The following is a 25,668-nucleotide window of genomic DNA, read 5'->3' on the forward strand; positions in this document are numbered from 1 at the left end:
TAAGTATTCAATCACTCAAATTTAATTTTCTTTTTAAATACTACTTTAAAACAAAGATATTTTATGATAGAGTAGATCACAAAACAAAACAGCACAAATATCATCAAAAGAGTCAAAATAACATCTATAGAGTAGTACTCAATCCAGGACATTCTGAAAGACTGTGTTCGTAAATGAGGGGCTCCTCTATTCCTCATGACAAACTCAATCCAGAAGATGGCACGATCAAGAGGTTTCATTGGCTGGTCGTGATGCAGTCTGGACAGTCTCTGCATGTTCTCCCTGTAAGATGGGTTATGCAGAACCTCTTTTAATGCCTCTAGAAACACATTCCTGTCCAGAGTCGCAATATCTACAATCTTTGCTGTTCCCTTTGCTTGCATCCTGAAGAGATTGTCAGGTTGGTCAAATACTATAGGTAGACCCAAAATGGGAATCCCATGATAGATGGCTTCCTGAATTCCATTGGTGCCTCCATGTGTTATAAACACTTTAGTTTGTGGATGTCCAAGCAGGTCCTTTTGGGGTAACCAGTCAACAAGTAATGTATTATCACCAATGTTGACAGGTCGAGGTCCAGTGTGTCTCCAAATTATTTTTTGAGGCAGTCTGGCAAAAGCGGCAGCAATTTCCTCAGTGATGTCTTGTGGAAGATGACTAAAAAGAGTTCCTAGGGACATGACGATGACTCCATGATCTCCTGAGCTCCGCACAAACTCCTCAAGATCAGCTGGAAGTGGCTTGGCTGGTTTACACTGGAAGCCGCCCATATAGACGATATTTGGCATTGTGGGTCGTGGAAACTCAAACGTGAAGTCATTTCTCATGAGCCAGATGTCGGCATCCCAAAGAAGGTATTTGTAGTTGATTTCTGATCCAAAGTATTTGTTGCAGAAGGACTGGTAGTGTGAGGAGATAAACCTGGTTTTGTGATAAAGCAAAAACAAGTATGCCATTACGTTCTGCACTCGTTGAGCAAACGTCATCTTATCAGTCAGCTCTACACCGGGTACAGGAACATACGACAGAGGTGAAGGAGCTATTTCGTAATGTGCTTCTCCATGTATCGTCCAACGGACATTTAGCACAAGAGGGAGGGCAAGACGATGGGCCAGGAAAACTCCGCCTCCAAAAGCCGGATCTGTCAGAACCAGGTCATACTTTGCGGTATGAAGTGAATCCATTAAGTCTTTATTTTCAAATATTTTTCCAATGAAGGCAAGTTGATTGCAATGCATCTCTTCAAATACCATTCCAACCTCGGAAGCCAATGCGAGGTGAGTCCAGATGGACAACTTTTCTCTTCTGATGACCAGAATATGTCTTGTAAATGTATCAAGCAGCTCCTTTTCAATGCCACCGCTATTAGAAACAGTGACGGAGGTGTAGAAAGGAGACTCTTCCTTGATATACCAGCTGTTGGAGGCTCTAAGCACCGTCACGTTGTGACCTCGTGAGTGTAATTCCTCGATCAGGACCTTCATGTTCACCCAGTGACTTCCATCCAGTGGAAATACCAACACTTTACCTCCTAACACTTGAGATAATATGCTCAAGAATGTTAGCAAAGTGACAGGGAGGTAATGCATCTTCGTTTTTAACCTTTGAAGAAAGAAAGTTACAATACATTTCAGTTACACACAAAATGCCACTTATTATAATTGTTTAGGATAAATAAAGGTAATCTGCTTCACTTACCACACAAGCATGCGACTGACTGGATAGATTTCTCACTGCATTCCACTACTAAAATGGTGTGAAACAAGCCCTGCCCAGCTAATATAAAAAAACGCATTGGGAGTGCACATGTGAAAGTTAACACCACTCCTCTCTCCACACAATACATGTCTAAACTTGATATTATTCTGAGAAGTGCGTTGATTTAGATGCATCTAAATCCTCTACCGACCAAATAAAATAGCTTATTAATCTACAACAACAAACTTTTTGACCCCAATACATTTTTTTTACCAATGAGACAAAAGCGTCAGTGAAAAGCTTAAGATGAAATATATGCGTCATATGAAAACACAAATCATAATTGAGATTTGATGGAAATGACACTGAGCTTTTAGAAAAATAATGACAAAACTATTTATTGTAACGCATACACTGTTGGACGTTACACAAAGTAAACTAGTGAGAGAATGATGGCTTGTTAGAGCATCTTGATTTTCTTTGAAAACATTTGTAAAACATTCTTATATTTAATCTATTTATCTCAAGAATCACAATATGTAACAGTGTTGGTTTATGTTCCCTGGTGTCCACTAGAGGTCCTCTTCCCCCACGGTGTCAATCACATTAGGAACTGCATCCCCCACAATCCTTGTCTGCGCTCATCACTGTTCATTGCACTCAGCTGTGTTCCCCATCATGATTGTTAGTTTCTGTGTGTATAAATACCCTGCCTGTTTAGTGTTTGTTACGGAGTCCTTGTTATTCGTCACACCACTTCAGAGTGCTGTGTTCTTGCCTTGTTTCTCGTGTATTTTATGTTTCGGATTGCCTTATGTATTTTGTGAGTACGGATTACCCTAAATAAATACTGCTATTGGATCCCTGTTTCCTGTGTGTGGTATCGTGACACAATATGTATTAGAAACTCGCTTATCCTCTTTTTTGTGAGTACGGATTACCCTAAATAAATACTGCTATTGGATCGTGACACGATATGTATAAGAAACTCGCTTATCCTCTTTGAAATGTACTTGCTGTTTTCAACATTTACTTGCGGTATTCCTTTCCAACACTAGATGGCGATTAGGAGTAGCATACCGGTACTTACTTGGGCCCAATCAATCATTTAAACTTTTTCCAATTCATTATTTCCAGAAAAATAATGTAAAAATGTTACAAAAAAAATAAATAATAATAATAATAATTGCATCACAATAAGTGTATTGTGATTGTCAAAACATTGGTAACTAAACAGAATTTCATTAAGTTACAATCAATGTTTACATATAGGCTCTACTGTTTTATTAGTGCTTGATACAAATTTCACGATTTTTTAATTTGGAAATATCAGGTCGCCTACAGTATAGCTACTTGTTAATTTTTCAAAGGAAAAAAAATCTCTATAGCCTAATGCTGTAAACAGTGACATTAGTATGGACATATAATATTATTAAATGTTAAAATGAACAAATAAAATGTATATGTGGTTTAGCATTATTATTATTCACAATAATAACGTTATAGTAGGCTATTTTAATGATATGAGTAAAAATATAATAAATATGTAATAGTGCATATATTTAGCAAAATATAGGCTAGGCCTAGTTAATTTTTCTAGCAATACTAACATGCTATGGTCATTAAATGGCTTTCCTGAGGTAAATGTAACGTTACATGACGTTTTTCCGCGGTTGAAACATTGATTGATCGATCGATTACATGAGACATGATAAATATTTCGGTTGTAGTGTAAACTATCTTTCAACATATAGCTACCTTCCAATGTTAATCCGTGCTTATTTAGGCCTACTATTAACTAGTAGTAAAGAGAAAGAGCTGTTCGGTTCACGTAAACACATTTACACAATTAAATTGACAGAATTTGGGGGATTCATCCTCCTGGCGCCCCTCAGGAAACGAACAACTAGGTAGTTTTTCCCTAGTGTGCGTCCTTCTACAGGGTCGTGTGATGCCGCTATGGCAGCCACATATACTTTGAGCGTGGAGGGGGTGCGGCCTGCCTCCAACAGCTCTTGTAAGAAAACGAGCACACTCGGTACCTCGCATGTCTCAGGGTTCAGGTTCCTGGGTTTACACCAGTCACTGAACACCTTCCATTTCTGGGCATATAAGCGCCTCGTAGAGGGCGCTCGCACCTCAGTGATGGTTCTCAACACTCCACTGGGGAGGTTCCCGGGAACCCGTTGAGGGGCCATGCATGGAGGGCCCACAGATCGGGGCTGGGATGGAGGATCATCCCGTTGGCCTGCCTGAGGAGGTCTAGCCTCAGTGGAATCGGCCATGGGGCATCTGCATCAGTTCTGGAAACCACGTCTGGTTCTTCCAGAGTGGGGCTACCAGGAGCACTGCACATTTCTCCTCCCTGATCCGACTGATGACCTGAGGTAGCATCGCGATCGGAGGGAAGGCATACAGCGGGCGGCTCGGCCAGATTTGGGCGAGCGCGTCTGTGCTCTTTGAAAAGAAGAGAGGGCAGTGCGCATTTTCCTTGGAGGCAAAGAGGTCGACCTCTGCTCTGCCAAAGGTTTGCCATAACCACTGAATCGTCAGGGGGTGGAGAGACCATTCTCCTGGGAGAACTTTGTCTCTGGACAGCATGTCCGCTCCCTGGTTTAGAACACCTGGCACATGCGTTGCTCTCAGCGAGCGCAGGTTGCGCTGGGACCATAGTATGAGTTCCCTGGCCATCGAGTGCAGGGAGCTCGACCTGAGTCCACCCTGACGATTTATATACGAGACTACCGTCATGTTGTCCGTTCGGACCAGGACGTGCTCGTCCTTCAGGTACGGAAGCAGGGCTCTGAGAGCCAAAGCGACCGCTTTCAATTCCAGACAGTTTATATGTAGGCGCTTCTCCGGGTTTGACCACAAGCCGGAGACAGGCCTGCCCTCGTAAAGGGCCCCCCAACCTATTTTGGAGGCATCTGTCGTGATCATTTTTCTCCTTGTGTTCACGCCCAAACTCACACCGGACTGATACCAGTCGACAGCTTTCCAGGGCGTCAGGGCTTTTATGCAGCCGTGATTCGCTCTGATTTTAAGTGGCCCGAGCGCCACGCGTGCGTGGGGACCCGGCTTTTGAGCCAGCGTTGGAGAGGACGCATGTGCAACAATCCTAGCTGGAGTACAGCTGATGCCGAGGCCATGAGACCGAGCATCCTTTGAAATCGCTTGACGGGGGCGCGCGCGCCCGCTCTGAACGATGTTGCAAGGCGCCGGATAGTGAGCGCGCGCTCTGATGAGAGGCGCGCCGTCATCTGCACTGAGTCTAGCACTATTCCCAGAAAAGAAATATTCTGGCTGGGGGATAGCATGCTCTTTGCAAAATTGATTCTTAGACCCAGGCATTCTAGATGACTGATAATCCAAGACCTGTGTGTCACTAACTGGCTCTCTGATTGTGCTAGGACTAGCCAATCGTCGAGATAATTCAGTATTCGCACTCCCCGCTGTCTCAGGGGGGAAGTGCTGCATCCATACATTTCGTGAATGTACGGGGTGCCAGTGACAGGCCGAATGGTAGTACTGTGTACTGGTATGACTGTCCCTCGAAAGCGAATCTCAGAAATGGCCTGTGATGAGGCGCTATCGGAATGTGAAAGTAAGCATCTTTCAGATCCACTGATAGAAACCAATCCCCCGGGCGAACTTGCGCGAGGATATGCTTGGTTGTTAACATTCTGAACGAGCGAATCATTAAAGCTTTGTTCAGATGTCTGAGATCTAGAATGGGGCGGAGACCACCATCCTTTTTCGGGACGAGAAAATAGCGACTGTAAAAACCTGCCTCGCTCATAGACTGTTTCTATAGCGCCCTTCTCTATCAGTTTGAGCACCTCGGTGCGTAGAACATGTGGAACATCTTTTCTCACTTTCGTCTCGACCACCGCTGTGAAGCGGGGCGGTCTGCGAGCGAATTGAAGCGAGTAACCGTGTTTTATTATGTTCAAAACCCATTTCGGCATGCCGGGGATATTTTCCCAAGCTTTCGCTCGCACAGATATGGGCTGAATGCTGGCTGGGGGCGTGTCGCAGTGACGTATGGCTCCCGCCGGCAAATCGCCCTGTGCTAATACTGAGCTTACAGCTCTCAGAGGCGCGGGCGCGCGCTGAGCAGCTTTGTTGAATGCCGAGTGCAGGGGTGCGTGTGAGATTACAGGCACGCTCGCCACATCCGTAATGCTCACAGTGTGAGTTGGGGAAATGTTTAAGACTGTATGGACAGTGCTTATGGGTGGGGGTGCATAGACTGTGGTAGGCACGCGCGCCACTTTCATAAAACTTCCCGCTCATGGCGGGAGGTTTTTGGCCATATAAAAAGTGTTTGTGAGTTGGGGTGCGTGCATAACAGCGGGCACATGCGCTACTCTTATAGAATTTCCCGCTTTTACTGGGGAAGTGTTTATAACTGTGGGAACAGTGCTTATGTGTAGTGGTGCATACATGACAGTGGGCACACAATCTACATTTATGGGGCGTCCAGCCTGAGCTGGGGAAGCATTTGGCACTGCTTTGACAGTTTTGATATGTGGGAATGCGCACTTTAGTGTGGACATGTGACCCTTTAATGACACAGGCAGAAAATGGCTCTTTATGTGATTTCTGTGTGTCGCCGTAAAAACGGCGTTTGTTCGCAGGTGAGCGAGCTGTGCGGCTGGCCCATTGGCTGCTGTACAGACATTTCCAGCCGCCTGTAAGGGGACTGGGGAATGGTTTAAATGTTTTGGAGAGAGCGGTCCGGCTCTTGCGAGACACGCGCTCTCTCTTTTTCTCCCTGTAGCTAGGAAGACTTACGAGGCTCTGGGTTCAGCACAATCTTGGGCCGAGGTCCCCGTCGCTCGGGCGGTTGCTTCCTGTTGGCAGAGCGCGAGCGGCGTCAGAAGTCAGTTTCAGGTCTGGGCTGAGAGACGGGAGGTGCCGTCTTGACTCGCTGCTGCTGAGGCGGCTTTTGGCGGCTCTGCGATGAGCTAGATCTGTGTTTGAAAGCTCCGTCGGGTGTTTGAAAGCTCCGTCGAATCAATTCATTAATCCTTGATTTTCTTTTTTACCACTCATTTATAAACAAGCACTTTCTATTTTTATATCATGGGAACTTATCCTCGATACTATTCCTTATAAAAAACAATCGGATTGCTTTGATATCGCTACTTAGACCCAACTTTGCGAATCTCGGCTACTAGCCTTTAGTCCGCTAGCATTTCACGCGTGGCCTCGCGCCTATTGACCGTCTGATTTTACACCCGTTTCACTGAAAGGATACAGGTTATATCCAGCATTTCAGTCCTAAATTACTAGTGATATTGGTAGTATCACTACTAATCTACTGTTCATCTGTTATGGCGAACATATCAGATGTGTGTCTAACGTTACCTCTGAGTGCAGGTGAGGACACATTCGAACTCATTTCGGTACGATTGGAGCTTGAATCAGTGGAGAAACAGATCCGTGGTCTGCTAGAGAGGCAAGCCGAGCTGCGGGATCGGCGATCAGCGCTTGAAACGTCACGCGCCGATGCACACAAGTCAGTGGTTAGTAACTTTTTGACTCCGACTTCGTCCACTCCGTGCGTTTCTCTGCCCAGGAGGACGCGATCATCTCTGGCATCATTCACTCCGGCACCAACCCAACACAATGGACCCTGGGTGATCCCACAGCGGAAGACACGAGCCAGGACCAGAGCAAGAACCTCTCCGCCCCTCCCGGTCTTCGAGATCTCCACCCGGAACCGCTTCTCCCCTCTTCGCGAGTCGGAACGCGACGACGCCGTGATCATCGGCACTTCCATGGTCCGTCATGTCCGCGCTACCTCAGGTAAGGGTAAGGTGCGCACTCACTGCCTTCCTGGTGCTCGTGTTCTTGATGTCGCCGCACAGGTTCCCGAAATCCTGAACGGTGACGAGCGCGTCGGAGCTGTGGTGCTTCACGCTGGAACAAACGATATCAGGCTGCGGCAGACGGAGGTTCTGAAGAAGGACTACAGGAGCCTGATCGAAACGGTACGCAGCACAGCGCCTGAGGCAACGATCATCGTGTCTGGACCGCTTCCCACGTACCGACAAGGACAGGAAAGGTTCAGTAGATTATTTGCACTTAATGAATGGTTAATGTCATTGTGTAATGAACAAAAACTGCTCTTTGTAAATAATTGGAATCTGTTCTGGGAGCGACCTAGGCTCTACCGTGCTGATGGCCTGCACCCCAGCAGAGCCGGAGCGGCTGTTGTGTCGGATAATATCTCCAAGACGTTACACACCGTATGACTAGAAAATCAAATTCCAAATCACAGTCTTTGCTGTGCCAATTTAATTGATATAAGTAGTGTAGAATATTATATAGAAACTGTGTCTATTCCTCGTTTAGTGAGGCCAAATAATAAATCCACTGTAGGATCCAGGAAAAATCTTATTGTAATTAAACCTGAAAATCTAAATATCAGTGAACAAAAACAATTTCTAAAACTAGGTCTTCTAAACATTAGATCGCTCACACCTAAGGCGGTTATTGTAAATGAAATGGTCACAGATAATAGCTTCGATGTACTTTGCCTTACTGAAACCTGGCTTAAACCAAACGAGTATTTCGGTCTAAATGAGTCTACCCCGCCAGGATACTGTTATAAGCATGAGCCCCGTCTGATCGGTCGTGGCGGCGGTGTTGCAACAATCTATAGAGATATTCTTAATGTAACTCAGAAAACAGGTCACAGGTTTAATTCGTTTGAAGTACTGGTGCTAAACGTTGCGCTCTTAGATGTAAGAAATAAATCCCTATTATCTCTAGCCTTGGCTACTGTATATAGACCTCCAGGACCATATGCTGATTTCCTAAAAGAGTTTGCAGACTTTCTCTCAGATCTATTGGTCAATGCCGATAAAGCAATAATTGTTGGAGATTTTAACATACACGTAGATAACACAAACGATGCGTTAGGGACTGCGTTTACAGATTTATTAAACTCCTTTGGGGTCAAGCAGAATGTCAGTGGTCCCACTCATCGTCTAAATCATACACTAGATTTAATTATATCATACGGAACCAATCCAACCGATATAGATATTATACCGCAAAGTGACGATCTCACCGATCATCACATGGTAACTTGTATAATACGCACTGCTGAAATTTGTCATGTTGCGCCACGTTATAGACCAGGCAGAACAATCCTTCCAACCACTATAGATAGATTCTCAAATAGCTTACCTGATCTATCTCAGCTGCTCAGTGAACCCAAACAAACAGATAAACTAGAGGAAATGATTAGCAGTTTGAGCACCATTTTCTCTAGTACATTAGATATTGTTGCACCAATTAGATCAAAAAAGGTTAGAGAGAAAACTAAAGCACCATGGTACAACAGTGCTACGCATGCTATCAAGAGAGAAACTCGTAACCTAGAGCGTAAATGGAAACAAACTAATTTAGAGGTCTTTAGAATCGCGTGGAAAGACAGTATGTCTCGTTATAAAAAAGCTCTAAAAGCAGCCAGGGCTGAGCATCTCCGCAAACTAATAGAAAATAACCAAAATAATCCAAGGTTTTTATTTAACACCGTGGCTAGACTAACAAATAAACAGACATCACCCGAGCAAATTATTCCGTTACAGTATAGCTGTAATGATTTTATGAACTACTTCAATGAGAAAATAGAAAGCATCCGAAACACAATTGTAAATGTACAATCCTCTATGGTGTCTTATGATTCAGCCTCAACTATCGCCCCTCAAGAACAACTACACCGCTTTACAACTATAGGACAGGAAGAGCTAAATAAACTTATCATTGCATCTAAACCAACAACATGTTTATTAGATCCAATACCAACTAAATTTCTGAAAGAAGTGTTACCTGTAGTGGAAGAGCCTCTTCTTAATATTATTAACTCGTCTTTATCTTTAGGTCATGTTCCAAAAATATTCAAGCTGGCAGTAATAAAACCTCTCATTAAGAAACCGCAATTAGATCCAAATAACTTAGCAAATTACAGACCGATTTCAAATCTTCCATTTATGTCTAAAATACTAGAAAAGACTGTGTCCGCTCAATTGTGCTCTTTCATGCAAGAAAATGAGATATATGAAAAATTTCAGTCAGGATTCAGACCGCATCATAGCACAGAAACTGCGCTAGTTAAAATTACAAATGATTTACTTTTAGCTTCTGACCAAGGCTGTATCTCAATACTAGTTCTACTCGATCTTAGTGCTGCGTTTGACACTATCGATCATAAAATACTCTTGGATCGACTACAAAACTACACTGGTGTTCAGGGACAGGCATTAAGCTGGTTCAGATCGTATTTATCAGACCGTTACCATTTTGTTTGTTTAAATGGGGAAAAATCGAAGATAACGTCAGTAGACTATGGAGTGCCGCAAGGATCAGTGTTAGGCCCTCTGCTATTCTCAATATATATGCTGCCACTTGGTAATATTATAAGAAAACATGGAATTAATTTCCACTGTTATGCCGATGACACTCAATTATATATTTCATCACGGCCAGATGAAAACACTAACTCATCAAAATTGACAGAGTGTCTTAAAGATATAAAATGCTGGATGACGCATAATTTCCTGCTACTAAATCCAGATAAAACGGAGGTATTACTTGTTGGTCCAAAAAACTATCCACAAAACCACTTACAATACAACTTTAATATAGAAGGATGTCCTGTTACTTTATCCTCTACGGTAAAAGACCTGGGAGTTATACTAGACCACAACTTGTCTTTCGAAAATCATATTTCATATGTTACAAGAACGGCCTTTTTCCATCTTAGAAACATTGCTAAATTACGTAACATGCTATCTGTTTCCGATGCAGAAAAGTTAGTTCATGCATTCATGACCTCGAGACTAGATTACTGTAATGCTTTATTAGCCGGTTGTCCTGCATCCTCAATAAACAAGCTACAGTTAGTGCAAAATGCAGCTGCTAGAGTTCTTACTAGGTCAAGAAAATATGATCATATAACACCAATTTTATCATCTCTACACTGGTTACCTATCAAGTTCCGTATCAATTACAAAGTACTATTACTGACCTATAAAGCCCTAAATGGTTTAGCTCCTGTGTATTTAATGGACCTTCTATCGCCCTACAATCCATCGCGTTCTTTAAGATCACTAAATTCGAGGCTTCTAGTCATTCCTAGGATATCTAAGTCCACTAAAGGAGGGAGGGCGTTCTCACATTTAGCTCCTAAACTCTGGAATAGCCTTCCTGATATTGTTCGAGGCTCTGACTCGCTGTCCCAGTTTAAAACTAGATTAAAGACGCATCTTTTTAGCCAAGCATTTACATAATGCTTACCTTTTATTATACTGCTGAATCAGGTCAAATGCATTTAATACTATAAAACTTGAAGAGACTGTAGGTTATCTGTATAGGTTGCATAGTATTTGCAGTCATTACGTTCCTGTGTATATTGCGTGAATGACGGGTGGTTGGGCAGATATTGTGTTGCGGTAGGTAGTATGCCATACGGAACCGTTGTCCACTGAAACTGCCTATTCACGCACCAGTGGGGCTCGACAGCCTTAGTCAACGGGTTGGCGCGTATGGTTGGGTTGCGGAGAGATTGTGAGATTGTGGTTAGGTCTCAGCAGCAGGAGGGACGTAGAGGTCAGTAAGCTGGGCTGAGTTGAGTGGGGGACGGAGGGGGGTGATTTTGGGACGCAAGAGTCACTGTATTCATGTTTTGTCTTTTACGCCTGTGTTATGGAAATCATCATTATGAACAGCAGCTACGCTAATTATTTTCCCTTTGCTTTTCTGCTGTTATCTCGGGACGCGAGTCCCGAGAAAATGGCGTTCCTCAGCTCCAGTTTGTATCCAGCCTCTCACGGAGACTTCAGATGCTCCAATCACAAAGCCTATGAAGTGACGACTTAACACGGGCGATATGGACTCTCTATGGTGGACGCCACTGATCCTCAACAACTCGTCTTAAGACCGGCGTGCATACTTGGACTTCCAAAAAATACTCTAAATGTTCCGATCCAATCTGACTTGTAATGCTGCCCGAATCATGCACTGTTCCTTCGTTGGCCAGAGGAGAACTGGCCCCCCGACTGAGTCTGGTTTCTCCCAAGGTTTTTTTCTCCATTCTGTCACCTGATGGAGTTTTGGTTCCTTGCCACTGTTGCCTTGGCTTTTGGCTTGCTTAGTTGGGGACATTTAACATTTAATATTCAATAATATTATTGATCTGCCTTACTTAAGGTGGACGTTGACGCAATTTCTTTTAGAAACAAACTTTGTTATATTGTTATATTGTTTTTGTTATATTGTTTTCATGTTATCACTGTGAAGCGCTTTGATACAATCTGTATTGTAAAAAGCGCTATATAAATAAAGGTGACTTGACTTGACTTGACTAGATCGCTTGGGCAGGAAGTGTCGCATAGCCTGCGAATCCTTACGGGCTTCGGTGAAGCGCTCAGCGAACTCCTTCACCGCTGGTCCAAACAGGCCGCTTTGGGAGATAGGCGCGTCGAGAAATGACGCCTTATCTGCATCCTTCATCTCTGTTAGCGTCAGCCACAGATGGCGCTCAAGGACAGTTAGGTTAGCCATAGCACGGCCGATGGATTAGGCGGTGGCTTTTGTAGCTCGCAGTGCTATGTCGGTGGTGCTGCGCAGGTCCTTGAATGCCTCAGGATCAGGTCCAGACTCGTCCATACTGCGGAGAAGTTTAGCTTGAAACACCTGGAGGACAGCCATAGAGTGAAGCGCTGACACAGCTTGGCCGGCGGCGGCGTATGCGCGACCGGCGAGAGCTGAGGTAGATCGGCAACGCTTCGAGGGATGAGCAGCTTTGGCTTTCCATCCAGCGGTGGAGGGTGGGCACAGGTGATTGGCCACAGCCTCCTCGAGGGGCGGAGTCCCCTCGTAGCCTCTTTCTTTCGCGCCGTCCACAGAGGAGAGCGACGAAGAGAAAGAAGGCTTCAGGCGAGCGGAGTGCGGGGCTTTCCACGACTTCGTGAGTTCGCCGTGAACTTCCGGGAAGAAAGGGGAGGGCCTTTGCCGAGGAGCCTGCCGGCGCCCCTGCAGGAACCACTCGTCCAGTCGGCTGCGGGCGGGTTCTTCCGGGGAAGACCAATCGAGCCCGAGGTCTTCCACGGCCTTAGACAGGATGCGGACGATCTCCGAGTCCATGCTGGAGCCCATGCTCGTGCCCGCTAACGTCGATGGCGCTGGGTCGAAGGACGAGCCCGGCCAGTCGTCGGATGCAGCATCAAAGGAAAGGCTGTCATCCTTTTCGTCGTCATCCCCTGACGCGCCAAACGAGACGAGACCCATCGCTCTGCTGGAGGGGTGCTGGTCCGCCTGTGTGAACTGGACTGGCGGCGGGGAGTCTTCGGGTGGTGGTGAAGCACGCGGGGATTGGCCCAGCGTGACGTCACTGCAAACCGCGTACTCTGGCGGCCTCTGTGAGCGGCGCTTCTTCTTGCGCGGCTCGACCAGAGGGGATGGTAGCATGGTGGTGGTGGGCTCTTTCGCGGCGAAAGCGGCGAAGCGAGCGCGCAGCTCGGTGAGGCCCAGGGCGTCACACTCGGGGCATCCGCCTCGAGTAAGGGCAGCCTCTGCGTGGTCCGGTCCCAGGAAGCGGGTGCAAATGATGTGACGAACCCCGTCCTGAAGAGGGCCTCGACACGAGGCGCAGGAAGGCATTTGAAACAACGCCCAGTTAATTTGCTCTTTTAGAAAAGTGTCGCAGGGGCAAACACTGGTAGCTTTGTAAGGATATAGGTGATGCGCGCCGGATGGCTTAGCAGAAGGCGGCTGAAGGCGCCGGCGTCCTCGTAGCAGTCCTGCTGTAGGCTTGTCGACGGCGGCGGCGAAAAGACTCCAAAAATCCGGAGGATCCAGCGAAGAGAAGGTCTTTGCTGAAGGAGATTATATCTAAAGAACTCAGACGACGGGGCGCCCAATATATAGCCCTTGGCCACGCCCATCTTGGCGGGCTCGAAGCACGCTCATTGGAAGCGGGTTCAGAGTCGCCCCGTCATAGGTTTGTGCAGTTGCCGCAGCACAGCCAATGACCGAGCTGCCTCGCTCATTGCTGTATGCTGTGCAGCTGCAATGCGTTTTACATAAAGACTTCAATATTTCTCGAGAAAAGGAGTTTTCCCATAGCGTAAGCTACTTACGCAATAGGAGGAACCTCTCGAAAGGGAACAGGTTGATGACTGACCCTGACCTCGTTCAGTTGTTATTCAAACGTCTTCTGGCCTTCTGTCTTTACAAACCTCAAATAGCGCACTTGCAGAGAAATTGGCTGATTGGTAATTAGCTAACCATGCTGAGAATTCCGGGGCGAGAACATTTTGTAATCGCACAGTGCCGTACCAGGCTCAAGTGGAAATATAATTGGAACCGTTCTTAGAACCTTTAGGCTCGATGGTGGAAAAGATGACAGATTTTAGAGTCAGGGAGTGATAACATATCATCATGAACTCATGACCAGATGCCTCTTTAATTGCAGGGTGTTCAGAAAACTTTGCCAGATAAGAGTTCAGCAAAAGCTTATACAGAAAAGTCATTCACAATTCTGTTGACTCAATCATAAACACAAAAACGAAACTAATTATAATGTAGGGGATTCATTTGAGCCCTTGTACTGTCACGGATAGATGTGAATTATATTTGTAGCAAGTCCTATATATATATATATATATATATATATATTCCACATATTCTTGTACATTAAAAAAATGCAGCTTATAACAAACAATATAGAGAATATTGAATTAATATTGAAGTCTCATGCATTGGACTAAAATCCAGTTAAATGTTTCAAATAATTTAAGATTCACAAAAACACATGCTGTCAGGACACAATCTGGAAACATTTCAAATGAACTGATATTTCCAGCCACTATTATTCACATTTCACCTTCTTTCTGAATACAACTAGACAAAAATACCTAATTGTATAAACAGTCACAAATGCAAATATAAAAACTGTTGCCAGTAAAGTCCAAATAACATCTATAGAGTAGTACTCAATCCAGGACATTCTGAAAGACTGTGTTCGTAAATGAGAGGGGCTCCTCTATTCCTCATGACAAACTTAATCCAGAAGATGGCACGATCAAGAGGTTTCATTGGCTGGTCCTGATGCAGTCTGGACAGTCTCTGCATGTTCTCCCTGTAAGATGGGTTATGCAGAACCTCTTTTAATGCCTCTAGAAACACATTTTTGTCCAGAGTCGCAATATCTACAATCTTTGCTGTTCCCTTTGCTTGCATCCTGAAGAGATTGTCTGGCTGATCAAACACTAATGGTACACCCAAAATGGGAATCCCATGATAGATGGCTTCCTGAACTCCATTGGTGCCTCCATGTGCCACAAACACTTTAGTTTGAGGATGTCCAAGCAGGTCATTCTGGGGGAGCCAGTCCACAATCAATGTGTTATTACCAAGATTGGCAGGCCGTGGTCCTGTGTGTCTCCAAATAACTTTTTGAGGCAGTTGGGCAAAAGCGGCAGCAATATCATCATTGATTTCACTCAGAAGCTGACCAAAAACAGTTCCTAAAGTCATGATGATGACCCCAGGCTCTCCTGAGCTCTGTACAAATTTCTCCAAATCATCTGGAAGGGGCTTAGCTGGTTTGCACTGGAAGCCACCCAAGTAGACGAGATTTGGCATTGTGGGTCGTGGAAACTCAAACGTGAAGTCGTTTCTCATTAGCCAGATGTCAGCATTCTGGAGGAGGGAGAAGAAATCGACATTGGGGCCAAAATATTTCTGTGCGAACTCTTGGTATGGAGAACCAAAGTATTTGGAATTTTTATAAAGAATCATTATATATGTCATCACGTTCATTACTCTCTGAATGAAAGTCATCTTGTCGGTTAGCTGTAACCCTGTAACAGGTATATATGAGAGAGGAGATGGAGCTATATCAAAATCGGCTTCTCCGTACATGGTCCAGCGGACATTAAACACAAGAGGGAGGTCAAGACGGTGTGCCAGTAACACTCCACCTCCAAAAGCAGGATCCGTCAGAACAATGTCATATGCAGCATCTTTCAGTGAATTCATCAAGGTCTCGTTTTCAAACATTGTAGCTGTCATATTGCATATTAGCTGATGAATTTCTGTAAACCTCCTATAAGTTTCATCAGCAAGTGCCATTTCATTCCAAAATGATCTTCCTTGTCTCTGCATTTTCAGTATGTGAGGGAGAAACTTCTCCATGAAGTCATCGTCAAATTTGCCAGTGTCCACCGTAATGGAAGTGTAGAGAGGAGACTTTTCCTCAATGTACCAGCTGCTAGACCCCCGGACCACGGTGATATTGTGACCTTTTGAATTCAACTCCACAATTAGGACCTTCATATTAATCCAATGACTTCCATCCACAGGGACGACCAGAACTTTACCAGCATAAGATCTTGACAGAGCAGATAACAGGATGAACAAACCAAGAATGGTGGAGTGATGCATCTTAATTGACCACCTTTGATAAGAAAGAATATAACCGAATTAAAAGAGTACACAAGATTTCACAAATACAATGATAAATACAATACCTATTATTGTCCTGAAATAATCTGTAAAACTGCGAGGTAGTAGGGCAAAAATATGTAAGATGTGATTTGGGATGGGATCATACAGATTTGGAACGACATTAGGGTTAGTAAATGATGAAACAAATAACATTTTCAGGTGAACTAATCATTTAAAACAATCAAAAAAGTCTCATACTGATTCAACTATAGAGGTTCACACCAAGGACGATAACTCTAAAGATATAGGTAACACTTTAGAATACGGTTCCTTCGTTAATGAATAACTACACAGGAACAAATAAGTAACACAATATTAACAATCTAGTAACTACTATTAACTAACAAGAAATTCTGATTAACAAATTAGTAAGTAACAGCGCACAGATGAAAGTGGTAGTTCACTATTAAATAATCAATAACTACTTTTTTTAATGCTTCCCAGAGAAGTACTGTAAGAATCATGGTAACTAACTAGTAATGACTCAAGTGTTACTACATACTTCTAAAGGAATGACTAATTATTTGGATCCGTATTCTAAAGTGAAGATCACGGTAACTAACTAGTAATTACTCAAGTGTTACTACATACTTGTAAAGGAATTACTAATTCTTTTAAGCTTTTGAGGTTTTTGGTGAAGTTTTAGATAGTAATTCCCATAGAAGTATGTAGTAACACTTGAGTAATTACTAGTTAGTTACCATGATCTTCACTTTAGAATACGGATCCAAATAATTTGTCATTCCTTTAGAAGTATGTAGTAACACTTGAGTCATTACTAGTTAGTTATCATGATTATTACATGAAAAGCCAATCCTAAAGTGTAGAATCTTCTAATCCCTCACAAGATATTTGCACGCACGTATGAGGTAGGAGACATTAATAAAATCTTTCTTTTTTTTTTTGCGAGGTATAGGTTAAATAATAAAATCACTGTATATGGTATTTGGATGGCCGATAACTCAATATGTTCCAGCCGTCACCGTGACTCTGGCCAATTTTCTGGCATTCCTCTGGACTGGCATTGAATCACTACAGGACAAGTAAGGTCCCGACAACTGCATTTAAAAAGCCATTTCTTTAAAGGGGTCATATAATGCCATTTTTGTACAAGCTAATATGATTCTTTAGGGTCTAAATTAAAAGTTTGTAATATACTTTAATTAAAAATTCTCATTAGTATTGTAAGAAACCACTTATTTTACCTGGTCAAAAACAGCTCTGTTTTCAGCACGCCGTTTCAGTGCATATGACTTTAAATGATAATGAGCTTTGCTCACCCCGCCTCTCTGTTCTGCGCATACACCGTTTGTAACACAATAACACAATAACCATAACGCGTTGTTCATTATAAACGTGGGATTATGAATTATATTGAGAACGTTGTACATAGAAAACATGCTGTAATGTACCCTGAGTGTAAACCGACGCATTCATCGTGAAGCGTGCAGCTGGCGATTTGCAAAGATTAATATAAATATTAATATAAAGATTAATAAAACGTTACACTCACTTTAGTTCTTCTGAAGGTTCAGCAGGAACACGAATAGGTTCCGATCCTTTATTCAGGTGCAGCTTCTCAGCAAAACCAGCTTTACACTGATCCTCGTTTATAAAGCAGTCCACTGAGAAATGATTCGGCAAACATGAGAGCATTGACGTTGCTCGTGGGGAATATTCCCTTCGAAAACAAACTCAGCCACTGCGTCTTCAGCGGTTCGGATTTAGGAACATTAAAATGACTGCTGTAACGAATCACACAATAATAATATACATAAAATGTATTTAAGGGGGGCCGGAAGGCCAATTTAGCTCAAAAGGAATGATTCATCGATTTGCATTGAATCTTGACCGAATCACTATGGAACCGAGCAAATGACTCGTTTAGAGTTCATTTGAACGGGCCGTAATTATAACCTTGGCAACAGATATAAATATCCAATCTATAGTGAAACACTATGTATTAGCAAGGTAACTTTAGATCGACAGTACAAGACATTAAATGTGCAAGCACAACACAAGGCAAATATCTTTTCAAATATATTGACGACTTTATTAACTATTCTAAACACATAATAAAACTAAGGTCTAAACACAAATCACACACACGCATTCATACAAGGCGCAGAGGAAGAGAGAGAGAGTGAGAGAGAGTTTTCAGAGATGCACTTTGTAAGACATGACCTGAACGAACCACCAAGCATTAATTTAAACCTTCGTTTCTTAGACAGGTTATTCAATTTACATTTGCACCAGTTCAGTTAAGAGTCTGGAGTAGCTGCTACTTGCTTGTCTTTGCGTTGCTTAGGGAGTTCCCTTTTTGCGGTGCTTCGTCAAAGGGGTTTCCCGACCGGGTCCGTGTGGCTGGTTGTCTTGGAAGTGCCTGGATGGAAGTTTCTGAACTGCCGGTCACGTGTGATTGGCAGGCGAATAAGAGTCTTTACAGTTCGAAGCGCGTTGCAGGAGAGACGTTTAAACGAACTTCGCAGCAACTTAACGTTGAACCGAGACTTTTATGAAAAAAGAAAATAAAGGAAGAAATGAAAGTAAGACGAGTTAGATGGCTTGAATGAGCTGTTTCAACACCGATCTTGATGGGTTATTTGTCTGCTGGTCTAATTTGGTCTGGTCGATGTAGAAGCGTGCGAACACGCTCTTTGGTGTTTTCAGAGAGAAGCACGAACAGGAACACTCTCTTGCTGTTGCTAGAGAGAGGCGCAAACTTAATTCAACACGAGCCGAACTCAAAACCGAACGGCAACCCCGAACTGCTCTCTGAACCGAATTTCTTTTTCAACTTACTCTAACTCCTTTGTTCGGGTCTTTAACTTAAACGTTAGTCCAACCTCTTTTGGAGAATTCTGACCAATGAGACAATGGCATCATTTTAGGAGGTGGATCGTTCCTACTTATCGTTATCTGGGATCTGCTTGGGTTCCAGCACTTAGCAGAGAAACAAGAGACCCCAGTTTAAACATTATAGATTATTATAATCATACAAAACATTTTACACAGATTTCAAACAAGCCACCTTTTGAATTAAGGGCATACGATTCTTTTGATTGGAAGCACGATACCCTTTCATCCATACACACAGTTATATCACAATTACATGATTTATATGTGATCTACGCATAATACAAACATGAATTGTAGGAACAACAAGAATTATGATGTTTGATTAAGTCCACGGAGCATTGTTCTGCGTGAGTTTTAATGGGTTTGATATGTAAAGTCTGTGTAAGTCTCTCACGTTCCATGGAAGCGGGGTCTGTCTTACATCGCTGTCCTGCTCGGCAGTGGTGATGCTGAGGGAGGTCAAAGGTGGTCAGGCCCCTTAATGGTCAGGCCTCGTCTCACCATTTCTGAGCAGCTTTGTCTTGCTTAAGGATGAAACAGTGACAACGTTCTTCCTGTTTAGGCTTATCTCTAATGCCTGCGGGGCCATAAAAGACTTCTCTGGGGGGGTTTTCTAGACAATTTGGAGCCAGTCTTGTGACTTTGGAATGTGGTATTCAGATCCGAAATGCTGAATCACATTTGAATGAATCCCATGAGAGATTAGAAAGATTAATTCGTGTTTGGTTCATCCTTAAAGTCTCTACACTGCTGTGTTCGTTATTGCACCCAAGAACAGAACACCACAATCGCTTAGACGCCATTCTGCTCATAGACAGTGCTCCAGCATATCAACAATGACCGCGCCGATCCGCGCGGACTATGATTGACAGGACGAGCGAGGGCGGGTCTGTGTTGAATCACTGCTGTCAATCAACAATCGCGGGAGGGGCGTCCGTTTTATTGACGTCACAAAAACGAACGGCTCAATTTGAGGCAGGGGAAAACATATATGGAGATTAAAACAAAAACACTGGATGGATTTTTATCATTATATGATGGTTGTGTACAGGCACTGCCAACACACATTTCAGTACAATCAACTTGTAAAAGTGCATGTACCATTATATGACCCCTTTAAAATTATTCAGTTGATAAATAGTTCTCTAGGAGAGAGCATAGGCTAATTATTTCCCAAATCATAAGTCTGCTATGCTATTACATATTGATAAACCGTGTGTATTTGTTTACAGCAGTTATTAATGTTAATGTAGTGCTAGTCATTTGTCCTGCATTAGTTATTGATTAGTTTTGCATGAACTATTAATATTCTTCAGTAGTTCTCTGGGAAGCATAAAAAAAATAGTAGTTATCAATTAGTTAATTGTGAACTACCACTTTCATCTGTGCGCTGTTACTTACTAATTCGTTAATCAGAATTTCTTGTTAGTTAATAGTAGTTACTAGATTGTTAATATTGTGTTACTCATTTGTTCCTGTGTAGTTATTCATTAACGAAGGAACCGTATTCTAAAGTGTTACCAAGATATAATTACCAGGTACTAGGTACTGTACACAGTGGAAAACCCCCAACAGTGAGCCGTACAAAGCTACCATACAGTGGAAAAGTGCCATAAAAGTTACGGAATGCAGTTGGCACCAATGACCAATGATTTGTTGGCATCATGGAAGAGGGTGAAAAAAAATCATGAAATCATGTCAGCATTCTGGAAGAGGGAGAAGAAATCAGCATCGGATAGAATTTAAATATTTCAGTTAGATCTGTACAATTGGACAGTTATTCAGTTATTTATTGCTTCATAATCTGAAGTCAATCACAGCTTGCATTTACACAGTCATGGATTTACGGTAACGCTTTAGATTACAGCCCGGAAAGTACTGCGTAATTAAAGTGATTTTACAGCATAACCTTCGGTAATTATAGTGTACCTATAACGCACTTACAATATAAGTATAAGGGAACAATATTTTAAGTTTGGGGAATAAAGGGGTAACAACCAGGAGAATTAAACAATTATTTATACTTGAAGTATTAAAGAACTAAAGGGTGCTTATTCTACTATTATGATATAACAATCTTACATGTGGGAGCAATTTAGCAAGAACATACACTGCGTAGCTTTTTGAAATAACGGTGAACCAGTACATACTGTAAAATTACAGGCTTTTTAAAAATTACAGGGTACATATCTATGCATTTATAAAGTAATCTTTTTAACAAAAGTGCACTGAAAACGAAAACTATTGCAACTTTTGCTTAAATATTGGGGAAAGATACTCTTGTTTCATGTAGTGGTGCTTGTTACCCTCTTGTTCCATGTAGTTACAGGGTAAGTGTAACATTGTGGGCTGTAAATTAAAGTGGTGCTTGTTATACCCTCTTATTCCATGTAGTTACAGGGTAAGTACAATAAAAATGCATACACAGTTTTATATCACTGACTCGGAAACCTTTATTTATTATACAAGCACCACTTACCCTGTAACTACATCAAACACAACATGACATCATGACTTTGCGTAAACATACACGCCACTTTCAATTCAAGTGGCGTGTTATCTATACGCATTTTGAAATATCCGCGTGTATGTCCACGCCGAAATCTTTTGCGTGTATGTCTACGCCATTAAATGTCCGAGTGATTCCGCGTGTATGTCTACGCCGTTAAATGTCCGAGCGAAACGAAGCAAAATCTATATCTACATCTGTGGAGCGATATTTCTTTTCCTAGGATGGTAGGAGAAGACTCATAAATGGTATTAACCCCAGTGACGGGTAGGTTTAGGGACGGGGTTGGGGTAGGTCATATATTTATATATGCATAATACAGTAATATAACGTTAAGTCAAAGGCGTTGATAAACACGCTGAAAAGCGATTATGCGTGTTGATAGCACGCCAAAAATGGAAATACGAATTGGCGTGTCATACATACGCCATTTCATGAGATCAGTCTGTCAAACAAGATATATTTCCCAGTATTTAAAAAAATTGCAATAGTCTTAGCTTTTCTTGCCTTGAAACATGTTAGCCCAAACTTAAAAATCTGCACTTTTGCTATCAAAAAATAAATAAAGAATTGTATAAATGCCTATATACTGTATGTACCCTGTCATTTTTAAAAAGCCTATACAGTATGTATTGGTACACAATTATTACAAAAAGGTACGCCGTGTATGTTCTTGCTAAATTGATCACAAATGTAAGATTGTTATATCATAATAGTAGAATAAGTACCCCTTAGTTCTATAATACTTACAGTATAAATATTTTTTTAATTCTCCTGGTTGTTATCCCTTTATTCCCCAAACTTTACATATTGTTCCCTTATACTTACATGCAAGTACTTTATAGGTACACTATAATTACAGAAAGTTACACTGTAAATTCCTCTTAATTACACAGTACTTTCCGGGCTGTAATCTAAAGCGTTACCGGATTTACAGTGGGTTTTATCATCGTCAAGATACAGTCTTCATCTGTCTGTTCAACTATGTGTGATCTAACGTGTAATCAATATAATTTCTGTTAAAAGCCTTTACATGACATTCTAAATAGACAAATTAGTCTTACTGAAGTCAAACTTTTAAACTGCATTTTAACACAAAAAAATAAACTTCATAATGCCGGGGAAAACTTTTTTTAGTCCTTGTATTAATCACAGTTATGAAATTTGCATCTATTGAGGCTCAAGATTTAACCAACAATAAATGCAGCTCTAACAAGTCCGTACAAAATTAGCAAATGTAAATGCTTGAATTTTTTCTACAACGAACTCATACAGTAGGTATACATCATGCACATTTTACTTTCTTTTTGAACAGAACTCTAAAAAGATATCGAATCACATATATAATCAAAAATGCAAATATGAAAAGTGTCACCGTTAGAGTCAAAATAACATCTATAGAGTAGTACTCAATCCAGGGCATTCTGAAAGACTGTGTTCGTAAATGAGGGGCTCCTCTATTCCTCATGACAAACTCAATCCAGAAGACGGCACGATCAAGAGGTTTCATTGGCTGGTCGTGATGCAGTCTGGACAGTCTCTGCATGTTCTCCCTGTAAGATGGGTTATGCAGAACCTCCTTTAATGCCTCTAGAAACACATTTTTGTCCAGAGTCGCAATATCTACAATCTTTGCTGTTCCCTTCGATTCCATTCTGAAGAGATTGTCTGGCTGATCAAACACTAATGGTACACCCAAAATGGGAATCCCATGATAGATGGCTTCCTGAACTCCATTGGTGCCTCCATGTGCAACAAACACTTTAGTTTGAGGATGTCCAAGCAGGTCATTCTGGGGGAGCCAGTCCACAAGTAAGGTATTGTTACCAAGGGTCACAGGTCGAGGTCCTGTATATCTCCAAATCACTTTTTGAGGAAGCTGAGCAAATGCCGCTGCTATGTCATTGGTGACGTCTTGTGGAAGCTGAGCAATAAGGGTGCCTAGAGACATGACGATGACTCCATGATCTCCTGAGCTCCGCACAAACTCCTCAAGATCAGCTGGAAGTGGCTTGGCAGGTTTGCACTGGAAGCCGCCCATATAGACGATATTGGGCATTGTGGGTCTTGGAAATTCAAAGGTAAAGTCATTTCTCATGAGCCAGATATCTGCATCCTGGAAAAGGGAAAAATAATGAACGTTGGGGCCAAAATGTTTGCGACAAAAAGAAGAATAGGTAGGTTCAGAGATGATTGCAATCTGGAACTGGGTGAAAAAGTAGGTCAAAACATTCTTGACACGTTGAAGGAATGACATCTTGTCTGTTAGCTCTACTCCTGGGACAGGGACATAAGACAGGGGGGAAGGAGCAATGGCGAAATGTCCCTCTCCATGAATCGTCCACCGAACGTTGAAAACTAAAGGAATATTAAACTTGTAAGCTAGGATTGCACCGCCTCCAGAAGCTGGGTCTGCTAGCACCACGTCGTATTTAGCATCTTGGATTGAGTTTATCATTTTTTCATCTTCTAATATTCTCTCCATCATCTGCAACATATCTTCATGCATGCTTTTAAACTTCATGATGATTTCGTACTCCAGCTGAATGCGGTTCCAAACGGAATGTCCTTCTCTTTTAATCTTCAGGAGACGGCTGATCATTAAACCAAAAAAGTCCTCATCAAATCCTCCTGTGTTTTGAATGGTGATGGAATTGTAGAAAGGAGACTCTTCCTTGATATACCAGCTGTTGGAGGCTCTTAGCACCGTCACCTTGTGACCTCGTGAGTGTAATTCCTCGATCAGGACCTTCATGTTCACCCAGTGACTTCCATCCAGTGGAAATACTAACACTTTACCTCCTAACACTTGAGATAATATGCTCAAGAATGTTAGCAAAGTGACAGGGAGGTAATGCATCTTCGTTTTTAACCTTTGAAGAAAGAAAGTTACAATACATTTCAGTTACACACAATATGCCTCTTGTTATAATTGTTTAGGATAATAAAGGTAATCTGCTTCACTTACCACACAAGCATGCGACTGACTGGATAGATTTCTCACTGCATTCCACTACTAAAATGGTGTGAAACAAGCCCTGCCCAGCTAATATATGAAAAACGCATTGGGAGTGCACATGTGAAAGTTAACACCACTCCTCTCTCCACACAATACATATCTAAACTTGATATTATTCTGAGAATTGCGTTGATTTAGATGCATCTAAATCCTCTACCGACCAAATAAAATAGCTTTATTAATCTACAACAACAAACTTTTTGACGCCAATACATTTTTTTTACCAATGAGACAAAAAACGTCAGTGAAAAGCTTAAGATGAAATATATGCGTCATATAAAACACAAATCATAATTGAGATTTGATGGAAATGACACTGAGCTTTTAGAAAAATAATGACAAAACTATTTATTGTAACGCATACACTGTTGGACGTTACACAAAGTAAACTAGTGAGTGAATGATGGCTTGTAAGAGCCATCTTGATTTTCTTTGAAAACATTTGTAAAACATTCTTATATTTAATCTATTTATCTCAAGAATCACAATATGTCACAGTGTTGGTTTATGTTCCCTGGTGTCCACTAGACTAGAGGTCCTCTTCCCCCACGGAGTCATTCACATTAGGAACTGCATCCCCCACAATCCTTGTCTGCGCTCATTACTGTTCATTGCACTCAGCTGTTCCCCATCATGATTGTTAGTTTCTGTGTGTATAAATACCCTGCCTGTTTAGTGTTTGTTACGGAGTCCTTGTTATTCGTCACACCACTTCAGAGTGCTGTGTTCTTGCCTTGTTTCTCGTGTATTTTATGTTTTGGATTGCCTTATGGATTTTGACCCTTGGACTGGTTTTTGTGAGTACGGATTACCCTAAATAAATACTGCTATTGGATCCCTGTTTCCTGTGTGTGGTATCGTGACACAATTTGTATAAGAAACTCGCTTATCCTCTTTTTTGTGAGTACGGATTACCCTAAATAAATACTGCTATTGGATCCCTGTTTCCTGTGTGTGGTATCATGACACAATATGTATAAGAAACTCGCTTATCCTCTTTGAAATGTACTTGCTGTTTTCAACATTTACTTGCGGTATTTCTTTCCAACACTAG

The 25,668-nt window shown here is 42.2% G+C and overlaps 2 protein-coding genes and 1 pseudogene across 2 annotated transcripts; all 3 read right to left on the bottom strand.

Annotated features, from left to right (window-relative positions):
* ugt5a5 (UDP glucuronosyltransferase 5 family, polypeptide A5) lies at positions 1–1,736 on the bottom strand. The gene is made up of 2 exons (XM_056271051.1): positions 1,699–1,736; positions 1–1,602 (listed from the first exon to the last, which is right to left on the bottom strand). Exons 1-2 carry the CDS (start codon positions 1,707–1,709, stop codon positions 12–14), a joined length of 1,602 nt encoding a protein of 533 aa, XP_056127026.1. The 5' UTR covers positions 1,710–1,736; the 3' UTR covers positions 1–11.
* A 12,807-nt stretch (positions 1,737–14,543) lies between these two features.
* On the bottom strand, positions 14,544–16,283 carry LOC130104494 (UDP-glucuronosyltransferase 2C1-like; annotated as a pseudogene).
* A 6,436-nt stretch (positions 16,284–22,719) lies between these two features.
* Positions 22,720–24,698, bottom strand: LOC130104456 (UDP-glucuronosyltransferase 2C1-like). Its single transcript, XM_056271011.1, has 2 exons — positions 24,564–24,698; positions 22,720–24,468 (listed from the first exon to the last, which is right to left on the bottom strand). The coding sequence occupies exons 1-2, from the start codon at positions 24,572–24,574 to the stop codon at positions 22,881–22,883; spliced, it is 1,599 nt and encodes a 532-aa protein (XP_056126986.1). The 5' UTR covers positions 24,575–24,698; the 3' UTR covers positions 22,720–22,880.
* Between the last annotated feature and the right edge of the window lie 970 nt (positions 24,699–25,668).

This window comes from Rhinichthys klamathensis, unplaced genomic scaffold (genome assembly GCF_029890125.1).
Source record: "Rhinichthys klamathensis goyatoka isolate OS25496 unplaced genomic scaffold, OSU_Roscu_1.1 h1tg000310l_1, whole genome shotgun sequence".
NCBI classification, from domain to species: domain Eukaryota; kingdom Metazoa; phylum Chordata; class Actinopteri; order Cypriniformes; family Leuciscidae; genus Rhinichthys; species Rhinichthys klamathensis.